The sequence below is a fragment of the Eleginops maclovinus genome, chromosome 4 (assembly GCF_036324505.1).
Source record: "Eleginops maclovinus isolate JMC-PN-2008 ecotype Puerto Natales chromosome 4, JC_Emac_rtc_rv5, whole genome shotgun sequence".
Classification (NCBI taxonomy): Eukaryota; Metazoa; Chordata; class Actinopteri; order Perciformes; family Eleginopidae; genus Eleginops; species Eleginops maclovinus.
The window spans coordinates 33,514,220-33,526,930 of NC_086352.1; the positions used below are offsets into that span (position 1 = coordinate 33,514,220).

Genomic DNA, 12,711 nt, shown 5'->3' on the forward strand with positions numbered 1-12,711 from the left:
ATTCAGGTGCCAGGAAATTTTAAATATAGAAAATGTTCTGGTATAACTCATTAACACTCTCAAGGTTTCTGGATCACTTTGAAATATTTATATCACAGCTGCTGAGTCAGCGCCACCCTCTATTTTGATGTCTTTTGTTTGGGGAAGTAACCTCTTTAAATGTACATGAATTAATCTTAAATAGAAAAATGAATCATTAATTTAAAAGCCCATGAACTTTGAATGCTCATACTTCAGCAATGTTTCTGCTCATGTTCACAACATTCTTGACACTTTCAAACATGTCTGTTAACTCTGAGAAGACAAAGTTAAATGTGGAATAGTTCAAGAATAAAATTGTAATATTAAAGTATTATATTATTGAGAATGAAGTCATAATAATCTAAGAAAAAATCTACCCACCCTTAAAATTGCTGTGCATTATCACAAAATGAACAAACAAAGAATAAAAACATTTGATCATTTGCATGAAACAACACTAAATAGTATTTATTTCATCTACAAGCCAACATCAACATACCAGCACGTTCTCTCAGGGTTTACCCTACCATTATAAAGCTTAGGTGCTGCACCCATTTTGGGCACCAAAGTAATGTAAAATCAATGGGCAGAACATCAATATTCAATACATATCTTTTGCCTGATCAAATGATTTTAGTTGTTCCGGAGCGGAATTCTTTCCAGGTTTTGTCTTTTGGCTACCTGAGTGTTTATTAATTGTCAGCTCTAGCTTTACCAAACTCTTGAACACACAGATAGCATTACTAGAATGATCATAAAAAGCTTTTTTTTATTGAGTATTGCACAAGTGTAGGAGAACCCTTAAACATCCTTCATGCACTGAGGTCTTCAAAACAACTTAATTCATTAAAATTAATATTACAAAAAAGTAGTCAAATGTATGATTGGTTGCTTCAATTCCATTTAGTTGCACCATGGGATGAAAGTCAGCCTAAGCTCAACTGGAAGCATTTTACACTAGGGTAAGGGAGTTAGCAGATTTAACGAAAGCAGTGGGCTTCAGTGGGATGTGTACGTCTGAGTGTGGAGCAGATGAAGAGGTCCTGCAAACATGCTCAGTATGGAACAGCAGAGAAGTGTCATTGCCACTGCTATTGAATACCTATTGACCTTCTGAATAAAACTGAAGAGGCCAGTCTGCAGGAGCCCCCTGTGAGGTGTGTGTGTGCATGTTCCAGTTGAAGCTCCTGTTTCCCCGACCTAACAAACCTTCTGTCTTTCTGCAGGCATCTGGTATAACCTCCTGAGAGGCCTCAGCAAGGTAGCAGTCATCGTTAATGTAAGTCCTTACCTTTACCGTCGCTGCACTGTTGTGCTTCCAAAACATGTCTGAAGAATCTCATGTCAGTGTCAGATTATGGAGTTTTTTTGATCTGTAAATCAAAATAACTAAGAGAGTGCGCTGATAAGCAGTTCTCTGTCCGTCAGGCCTTTGTCATCTCCTTCACCTCCGACTTCATCCCTCGGCTGGTGTACCAGTACATGTACAGCCTGGACGGCACCATGCACGGCTTCGTCAACCACACTCTGTCTTACTTCAACGTCATTGACTTCCAGCCCGGCACGGACCCTCTCCAGCCAGGGCACCTGGGCCACAATGTGTACACATGCAGGTAAGATTTCACTTTATATCCAGATGCACTTCACCAAAAATGATATACCGTAATTTCCAGACTATAGGCCGCTACTTTTTTCACACGCTTTGAACCCTGCGGCCTAAACAATGATGCAGTTAATCTATAGATTTGTACGAGCTAAGGCCCACCAGGGGGCGCTCTAGCAGGAAGCACAAAAGCGAGACAGACAGGTGGAAGAGATAATACGCCGCGGAAGACGCTACCATAGTTTGATTGTTTTGAACAGCCATTTTGCACATTATGCACACACCCCCATTATGGAAAACACACGAAGAAATGCATATGCATATAACAGCGTGGAGCAGTGTGAAAAAACCCACCATCACCAACGGGTTTCGAAAGGCTGGACTGCTGAAGAGGACAGCACAAGTGCGCCTAGAGACGACAGTGACATTCAGAGCAACAACGAAAGAGAGACTGAGAAAGTGATGAAGCCATTCTGAGGCTGTTCAATTCAGACACTGAAAAAGATGACGAATGGTTTTAGTGCGCAAAGGGAAAATTAAGATAACGATGAATGGCTTTTCTGGTAAGCTGTCTTACTGCTGTTTTACTGCCGTGTTACAGGCACTGTGTGATGAAGCCATTCTGAGGCTGTTCAATTCAGAAACTGTTTGGAAAAAAGCGGTAATTACAAATATTAAAAATCTTTCTGTGTAAATATCTCATGTTACAACACCTGGACACCTGCGACTTATAGACAGTTGCGGCCTATTTATGTACTAAGTTTTTTTTCTTTTAAACTTTAGTTGGTGCGACTTATATTCAGGTGCGCTCAGTAGTCAGGAAATTACGGTATTTAAAGGAGTCTTATTGGACACATTTCCTGTTCATTCTAGTACTTTTGGTTTTCTACTGGAAAGTGTTTCACAAGTATTGATGTTCAAAAAACACATTATTTATCTCATACTGTCTGCCTGAATAAATCTATATTCACTCTAATTTGAAACGTTCCGTGTTGGCGCCTGTCTCTTTAAGCCCAGTTTTCTCTGACTGGTCAGTGTTTCAGAGTCTTCTGTATACTGTACATAAGTATACAACACAGGGTTTTGAAGCAAGCCTTGTGGCCATTGAAAGAGGAAATATTAACTTCCATGTCATTTGATTCCATTGAGCCCAAGATAATATCTTTCATTGATTTACATGGAAAACACATCAGTAAATCAGCATATCATTTATCTTTGAGGTACACATTCTTGAATCCTCCTCAATTCCTTAAAGTCTTTAAAGTCTTAAAGTCCTCAAGTCTTAAAGGTCCCCTATTATACTCTTTTCAACAATATATTCCAGGTCTCAGATATATACAGCACATGTCTCTGATTGGCTGAAACACCAAACAGATCCCTGTAGCGTCCCATAAATCCCTCTGTTTCAGCCCTGTTCCTAAAGAGCTGATTCTGTGTCTGTAGCTTTAAATGCTAATGAGCTGCTGCTGGCCACGCCCCTCTAAGAGATGATTGGTTTAAAAACCACAACAGTGCTTTAGGAGGAGATCCAGTTGATAAGGCGGGAGGGTGTTACATTGATTGGTTATTGGCTAATGGTTGCACAACCGAAAAAAACATTGTGACATCACAAAGTGGCCAAAATCTGATCAGCTGGTTTTCAGACAGGTTTTTATAATAATAATAATACATTTATTTTATAAGCACTTTTACAGGTGCTCAAAGTCGCTTTACAGAGGTACATAAAAAGAAAGACAATAAATAAAGTAAAAGTCACATTAAAATCGAGCACTTTATATAAAAGATGGACCAGGACAAAAACAGAGAGGGTCTTTGTTCCTGCAACTTTGTGAATATCTTTACACAGAGGGGGACACATTTAAGTACGGCAGGCATGAAAAAGTGGATTTTGCATAATAGGGTACCTTTCAAAAAGAGAGCTAAATGTACAGTTATTTTTCCTTTCCCATTCACATGCCTGACTTACTAAACAAGTTCTGTTATAAAACCATGTACTGTTATACAGCACCCTGTATTTCTGGATCTCCATTCATTTTGGGGGAAGATATTAGATTGACAAGCATTAAATAAAAAATGTCAATTCTATATCTAAATGATGTTTTTCTGTCTCCAGGTATAAGGACTACAGAGAGCCCCCCTCCTCCAGCACACCGTATGAACTCTCCAAGGAGTTCTGGGCGGTTCTGGCCGCTCGCCTCGCCTTCGTTGTTGTCTTTCAGGTTTGGAACAACACACAGTTATTAATATCACACACACTGTATGCTTCGACATGCCTTCACACAGGCCCTTACTTTAACCATTCATATTTGATGTGGGCAAACAAAGCAAACGTGCAACAACTCATCCATATTTGAGGAGGTGTTTGCCTGTGAGTGAGTGATGTCACTGAGGGAATATAACCAAGGATCCTCTGCAGACTTTAATGTGATACGGTCTTTAATGAGAACCAGCTGTCTACTTTTATTTATTTGATTGATTTTACATGTTTATACCACTGTTACCTTCAAATAAAACATAAACTTGATATTTGTTATCATGCCTATTAGCTATGCTTTCTGTACATTTCTAAAGTACAGTCAATGAACCCAAGTTGTTCCTTGCATATATCTATTCTGTTTTTGTTAGACTTCATTTCTGATCTTTATTAGTAGATTTGAATTTACTTATACAATCCACTTGGATGGTCTTTTTAAAAAATCTTTATCTTTCATCTTTTTTATTTTATTTTTAGAACACATTTTCTTAGACAGTGTTCGGGACACCTGGGAGTGTTTGTCTACTGCGGTGCATGTAAAATGTCCCACTTAGTATGTGGAAAAGGATCCTTCCAAAAACATTCTTAAGCTGTTCTTAAGCCGAAATCACAAAGGCAAAACAGTATAGATGAAACTTATTCAATAATAACTCAACAGGAAAGAAGGCTAGCTAATGTGATTGACATCATTGCTTTTGCTGCTAACCTAAACAAAAGTACACCTTCCAAACGAAAAGAAACACATCCTCATCCTGACAATGAGTAGTTGAGACACAGCCTTACTTGTTCTGGTATGACCATTAGCCAATGATGCCTTGAGTTAGCTTAAATGTTAGCTGTGTAGACTCAACACCTGTTATTACAGGAACAGATTGTGTGTGTTTTAAGTCTCGGGGGTTTAGCGGGTCGTAGGGGACCAGATGCTTGAGTGAACATCTGACGGCCTGAGGAGAAATGTTACCCAGCGCCTGACGCATCCACTCACACACCTTCCTCAGGTGGGTGTTCACCGCCTGCAGGGAAGACTCTGTGCTCCCCTCCTCCCTGAAAAAAAAGGGGAACTAGAATGACAGCACTCCCTTTTCTTCTCCTATACCATCCCCCTTCACAGTGCTATTACATGTCTTATCCAGGATAACCAGTGCGACTTCCAAACCTGATTTACAGAAACAGTAATCATGGAACATCATGTGAAACACCAGGAGGAGCACAAATTGGTGTTTGGTGCGAGTGAGATCAACAGAGTGGAGAGCTTACTCCACCCGGCACAAAAAGGCAGCATTTCTTTGCCTGGAAAGAGCCAGTTTAGTTTTTCTATGTAGTGCTTCAGAGAGGTTGAGGTCAAACTGGATTGGGGCAGTAAATGGAATTCAGACTATGATTTAAATGGAAACACATCTTTTGTTTATGATATAATGACTTCTCGTTGGAAACACAGGAGCCTTATGTCCACAGTAGATTTTACTAAGTAAGTTTAAGTGTCCTCTACCAGGCACGTGCAGAGGATCTTGCAGGGGCCCAAATTAATAAAAGGTCAAGCTGGTGATTTTTGTTACTATTAAATAAATATATGCCTGTGATAACTACTTTAGGGTATTTTGGTGAATTTTTCTCACATGTTAACTAGCCCAATCCTAAAGTAGCTAGCCCTCTGACTGACAGACGCTCAGTGCTGCTGACAGAGAGGCACTTCTTCTTCTCCTCCATGTTTCTCTCACAACCTTCTCCATAAAGGCATCAGGCACAATGCTTCAGTAATGACGGGTTAATGTAAGATCATTTTATTGATTTCTAAAAAATAAAATCGGAAAAGGGCCCTTGTCTAATAGGAAGGCAAAAGGCCAGGTTCTCGAGCCCCCTTTGAGGTTTATATGGGCATGTGCCCGTCTGCTTTACTACATTGTGTGTCAGCATGTCACAAATAAACAGTTTGACAACAGTTGTTCTTTAGTTTTGCTTTATGTTACTAGGCTAGGCTACTATGCTGTGTGTTTATATGCTTTATTTCTGAGGCGTTCGAATCTTCTCTCCCCCCGCCTGCAGAACGTGGTGATGCTTATGAGTGACTTTGTGGACTGGCTGATCCCGGACATCCCCAAGGACATCAGCCTCCAGATGCACAAGGAGAAAATTCTCATGGTGGAGCTTTTCATGAAGGAGGAGCAGGGCAAAAGGCTTGCAGCACGAGACAACCACAACCAGGACAACTGCAACTCCCCCTCCTCTGCGACTCAGACCCCCCCGCAGCCGCGCTCAAGAACCGGCACACACGCAGCCGGGTGGGAAAACAGGCATAAGCAGCCAGAAGCAAACACAGCACCTATATACAAACTGTAAATACTTTCGGATAGCTGTTAAACACATGATCCGTTTTTAATTATCAGCACAGCTTTGCTGCGTTCATGTTGTTTGGTAATACTTGCAGGAATGACCTTGCTGTCAAAACTTTAACGTGTTAGCATTAGAACTAATTGTTTGCCTCTTTTTTATCTTTTTTCCCATGTAAAGAGCAAGCCATACATTAGGCAGACATCCAGCCAGTGGTTAAACAATGCTCGTAGGATTTAGAATTGCAAAAACATTATTTATTGAATGAACTGTGTTTGAAGGGAACAAGCCATTAGCTTTACTTGACTCTGGGAACATTTGTTGTTAATGGGACCTTCATTCAGGATGTCCAAACCTAACCCTACCTGCAACTTAATATGAATATTTTGAGCAGTACGTTCATAACTGCTATTTTTCTCACGGGACTTGAATGCAGCTTTTATATTAAAGACAGCCTCCGTCCAAATGGCACTGCTGAGAAGAATTCCCTCCCAACCCAAGAGGACGTCCTCTCTCCTGCCGACACTAGAGGTCAGATAGGCCTTTTACCCCTTTTCGCTGCACAGTTATATACAAATGCAAGATTTATTGATGTACTGTTTTTAACGCGCAACATGGTCGAGCACATGTGTTTAGTTTGTTGAGATGAACAGCAGAAGGTTTTGGAAGACCTTCTGTGTCATCGATTTGTACTCTTCTTTTGTACGAGCACCATTTTGCTCCTCGTTACATTTGTTATGACTATGTACAAAGTGTCAGACAGTGCTCAGTGGCATTATTCCTGGAAGCACAAGTCACATTATTATTCATTCCAATGAACTGGAGGTCTTAAAGCTGTATTTGGCTATTTAGAGGATAACCACAAAATGACGTCATGCTCCATCTCCTCACGCTGACATGATACTTCGGGTTTGCCCTCATAACCGTGAGAGAAATATTTTCAACACCATTTTTTTTAATGAAAATGATTCCTTGAGCTTTATAAATTGATTGTTTGGTGTTTGTCTTACGGAAGATGTCGGCACAAAAAGTTGAAAAACCACAGACTGAATATCAAAGTAAATCTACAGTAGTTACCGTTACATCAGCCATTGGTTTGGACACTACCGTTTCATGCCTCAAATGTTCTATATTGGTTGTAACCATCTTTTATGATACATGTATTTGGAGGAGAGGTACTTTAGGAAGTGGAGAGGAAGCAGGCCGGGCAATGCTAGGTATTGTTAGCATAACAAGCACTAAATCACCAGCTAACGCTAGTTCTGTTTATTTAGTCAATTATGATCCCAACTTTAACCCATTCACAGTCTGTTTTGAGTACATGGAAGTGAACTGTAACTGCTCTGTTGCCTGAAGTAGTTCTTGTTCAGCATTTGGCTTTATTTTACGTCACCCTCTTCAAGATAATGAAGACCAAAAATCCAGACGGCCGAAATGCTAAACTCCAGGCTTCACTAGCCAGTGGGTTACTTCATGGTTGCTGTTTCCACCTCTTGTTTAAAGTCTAGTCTAGGATTTACCAGATAAAAGACACTTTGATTCGTTTGCTCAAACATTATTTGCCTGGCGGATATAGGCCTGAGAGTCAGAAGCTAACTGCTAATGTTTGCTCAACTTGTAAGTTTGAAATGTCCCTTGAATGGAATTCTTCATTAGGTTTAAATATATGTAGTTATAACAAACAAAATCAAAAAAATGATCTCAAAATATGTGGCTAAACATTTAATTAAAGTCAGTTTATGACTGATTCTACGACGAATTGGCAAGGTAAACAGCTGATGGTTAAAACGGTTAAGGTTAATGGTAGAAAACATTTGGGAAAATGTATGTACACTAATTGGCGAAGTATATTATGTAGAGATAGTATTTTTTAGACATTTTAATTGCGGAAATGCTACATTTGATACCTTCTAAAGTTGTGCACTGAAGACGGATTTCAATGATTAGTCACGTGTAGTAGTACTGAAATGTGCATAGTGTTCTTATATAAACCAGGAAACGGCATCTTGACACAAAGGTGAATCGTTCCACACTCATATCACTATGGGCTCATTACTTAAGGGGTCACTGCATCTGGCTGAAGTAGGAATTTTGAGCTTCTTAAACACCCTTAAAAGCAGTGCCCGTGTTTTGCTCACACCACAGTGACAGCTTTACGGCCTTACATCCTCCCAGCCTGCTTCAGGACTCCCTCAACTATCACTGACATGTTTCAGATTTCCATCAGCAGATTCCTATAAAGCAGAGTTTCCCAGAAAGGCAACACTGTTCATATTTTATTATCTTTCCTTTATATAAAGCTTTCAAATCATTGGCATTTACATAAAGCTGCAACTCTTTACTGATCCAAGCACAAAGACTGAATAATATTTTGTTTTGTATTTATCAATCTGCAAAAAATAACATGTGGGAGTGACTGGATGCCCCTTTTAATGTACTGTAGTCTGAAAGGAGCAGTCACATGTACAGTCCACACTGTGTCAAATCCTGCCCCCTGCTGTAAATATATCAAACTACCCCTGATTTAAGCCCTAACCCAGACTTATAGAATGTATTGTTATTTTATTTTCCATTGATATATAATCACTTTTAGGTCAAAATGTTGTTCTGTTTTCTCGATTCATGACAATGCTTTTAATGTGTCTAAAGGGTTTTATCAGCCCACAGGGGACCACCCATCACAAAGACAGTGATGTATTTTATCTGATTGTCATCATTTGAATTGTTTGGTGTACTAGAAACGATGAATTTGAATTTATTTTTGCTGTATCTGGGAAACATCTCCTAACACAGACTACAAAGACATTTTAACACAGGAGATTTAGCTTTTTTTGGAATATGACTCTCTTTTTGAGCAAGGACTGCACATTTTATTTTTTACCAAATCTTAATAATCTGTATGTAAGTAGGCCAGTGTTGATATCTAGTGATAGATGCTGTGACAGGGCTGCGGAGCTAGTGTTAGCTACAATGTGTGTTTTCCCTCTTAATCTCTTATAAGATGATGTCACATGTGAAGCCCCTCCCAGGGCGTCCCCCATGAGATGTCCCCTTCCTTGTGTGTCATGTTGTATTTTCAGCATCAATTAAACACTGCAAGTTGTGACATGCTAATATCTATTATATCATGTGTCAAAGCACATTTCACAACATGTGTGAGTGTTTATGCATGTTTAACCGATTTGTCTGTCTCTGATATTCTGAGTCGGGTTTTGGTTCTACTAAGTGCAAATAAATGCAAAATGAACTGCCTGCAGCATTCAGACATTAATTGTAAATTATTTATTTTGCTTCAGGTTGGGAATTTTGATTCAATGCACTATAGAAACACAATATATACCACTAAGCTTGTATTATAGCCTATTTTGTGGTCATATACTTTTAGTTGATAATGTGCGATCATGGGTCAAAAAGGATGTGTCAGTTTGATGATAATAGAAATATTGCAAAAATAAAATATGTATATCCTTTAATTGATACATATATAATAATACGGTGTTGGCAGATGTTTGGACTTTTTCTTTTTTTACATATTATACATATCTGAACTCGTAATTGAACTGATTTGCCCAATGAAACGCACAATAGAAATAGCCATTATGACTGACAGAAAGCACCTTGATTAACAATAAACATGCCAGGGGTGTAACGATTGTGAGGAGAAAAATGATTACAAATCAAATCAAATAAATGTCAGGCTTGCAAAGGTTAAATGTTTTAAGTTTGTTTTGTTTGTAAATCAAAAAAGTAAATGTATCGTTTGATATGGACAGACAGCGCTACTAATTTTGCTAACTTTGTTGGATTTTTAAGAATATCAAATGAGTCAACATAATAAGCATTTTAATCCAAATAGAACTGCAAAAACGAGATTCTTCAATGTATTCAGTAAATGCATGCCTCATTCTATTCTTTTTATTCAAGTTTTATACAAACAACTATTAGAACTAGGGAGAAAAAAGTAGTAATTGAAAAAATATGAAAAAAAGTTGATACACATTCAAGAACAATTTATTTACATACAATCATTTAAAACAATGCAAACTGTACTGTACAGTGGAATACAATACTCCATATTGTATTCATATTTAAATAAATATATAATGTAAACAGAAAAATAAAACTAAACAAAAGGTTATAAAATACACATTTGTCTAATACACAACAACTTTTTATTGCGTTCTTATTTATTGTATTTTGTTATCATGGTGCCATATTGCTGTAGTTTTTGGTAGAGCTGTTCAAAACTTGGTTTGGATTTAGTCCATCCTTGTGCAAAAAATATAATATTATTTTCTATCCCATCATCTTCGAATGATATGCACATTTTAACCTTAAATTGTATTGATTTTCCAGTTTTCCTTTTTGAATTATATTGCAGTGTGTGCTCTTCTTGCACCTGACATCAGTCATCCAGGTGTGTCTCAGAGCCGGTAGGAATCACATTCAAGGAAGTGACCAGCAGAGTTCCAAACACACTAAAAGATTTTCCCGTAACCAGTGGTGGAAAGCAACTACAGTGTGTACATTTACTCCAGTTACACTTTTTTTTGACATATTTGTACTTGACTTTAAACGTCTACTCTGCACTTAGGATGCTAATATCCTACCACTACTCAATTCATTTATATAAACATTCACCTTTACATTCAAACTCCAAAACTAAACAGGATAAAATACATATATATATATATATATATATATATATATATATATATATAACTGTAATAATATAATACTGTGAAAAGATCCTTCCGCATTGGTTCTTCTGTTATAAAGACATTTCTCAGATCCTGTACTTTATATTATTCTGAAATGGGCCAAGGGCAGAATGAGTACTCTTACTTTTTGTTTGAAGTATTTTGACGCTCATACTTTTGAACTTTTACTTTTTACTTGTAGTGGAGTATTTTAAGACGATAGTATTCATGCTTTTACTTAGGTGAAGGATCATAGTACTTCTTTCAACACTGCCTTTAGCCAGTGAAGGAGATCAGCATTATCCTGCACAATAATCAATAACTCATCTTTTCTATTGTTTTTTTGTTTATTCATTGCATAGTTCATGTTTAAAAAGTATATGGTTTTCCTTGTAAAGAAGACATGTCCTTACTCCTTACTGCTTTTAATTAATGTTTATGTGTAGATGTCGTAATTGTACAAAGCTTGGAGAGGTTGAAAGTAACTAAGCAGATTTACTCAACTACTGTACCTAAGTATAATTTTGAGATACTTGAACTTTAATTGAGCATTTTCATTTTATGCCACTTTGTACTTCTACTCCACTAAAAATCAGAGGTAAATATTATACACATACACCACTACATGTACTTAGTTAAAGGCAGATCTGGATGAATGATGGTAAATATAATCAGCCCTTAAATCAGACTTTAGTTCACCTGGAGTAAATCCAGCAGCTACCCTGCAGTATACAAAGCCATTCAAACTAGCTGCACCTTTACCAGCTCTGAGAACACTTTAATGATCAATCATTATAAAACATATCAGAGATATTATTCTGAAATGGACCAATCAAACAATGACTACTTTTACTGTCGCTACTTTAAGTACATTTAGATGAGAGTACTTTCTACTTTCACTGGAGGAACATTTTGAATGCAGGACTTTTACTGTGAGTATTCCTACACTCTAGTACTTCTACTTTTACCAGCCCCAACATTTGCATACACCAGCTACTGGAAACACTAAAGCTAACACTTACCTCTCCGTAACGTTGCTCTCCAATCTCCGACCAACTGGCTGTTCTTCAAATTCATCGGTTTCCTCCTCCGATAAAGGCTCAAACATGTAAGGTTGGATGCCAATAGCCTCCATGGTTCATCTATCACAGTGAACTTCACTTACCTCTGTGGGCTCTGAGGCAGCCATGGATCAGCCAATCAGAGCAGAGCTCGTCATAACCAAAATTATATACCTTCTTTGTAGACATCAGAAAACAATTCAAAATACCAGATAGATGCTTTCTATGGCACTTTAAACTAAGGGAATCACTCCTCAGTTTTATAGTATTTTGTTTCAATTAATGTATCATATCTGAACAATAAAACGGGAAAAATCCGTTTATTAATGTATTGGAAACCTTTTTCATGATCTCCAATTCATTATTATTATTATGAACACATTAAAATGAAAAGAGACGGATTGAGTATCTGTCTGCAGGAACAGCTTTCCCGTTTACATTTTTAAGAATGGTTTTTATCTTTTTTTGAAAATGAGTTATTTCATTAAATGTATTTGGGTCTACAACAAATGATTAACAGAGGCATCAGGTGTGTGTGTGTGTGTGTGTGTGTGTGTGTGTGTGTGTGTGTGTGTGTGTGTGTGTGTGTGTGTGTGTGTGTGTGTGTGTGTGTGTGTGTGTGTGTGTGTGTGTGTGTGTGTGTGTGTGTGTGTGTGTGTGTGTGTGAAACCGGGACAGAGCTGGCTGCTGTCAGATGATCCAGCTGTACCGGCGTCATCACAAACGGACGTCGCTTCACGTGAC

At 38.1% G+C, this 12,711-nt stretch overlaps 1 protein-coding gene across 3 annotated transcripts in view; it reads left to right on the forward strand.

Annotated features, from left to right (window-relative positions):
• Nucleotides 1-9,458, forward strand: part of ano1a (anoctamin 1, calcium activated chloride channel a) — a 73,453-nt gene extending 63,995 nt beyond the window's left edge. For all 3 annotated transcript variants that reach the window (XM_063881050.1, XM_063881052.1, XM_063881051.1), the window contains 4 exons: nt 1,248-1,300; nt 1,450-1,634; nt 3,738-3,843; nt 5,922-9,458. In XM_063881050.1, the coding sequence (XP_063737120.1) occupies nt 1,248-1,300; nt 1,450-1,634; nt 3,738-3,843; nt 5,922-6,215 (638 nt within the window). In that variant the 3' untranslated portion in view covers nt 6,216-9,458. The remainder of the gene's footprint in view (nt 1-1,247; nt 1,301-1,449; nt 1,635-3,737; nt 3,844-5,921) is intronic.
• Nucleotides 9,459-12,711: the final 3,253 nt, after the last annotated feature.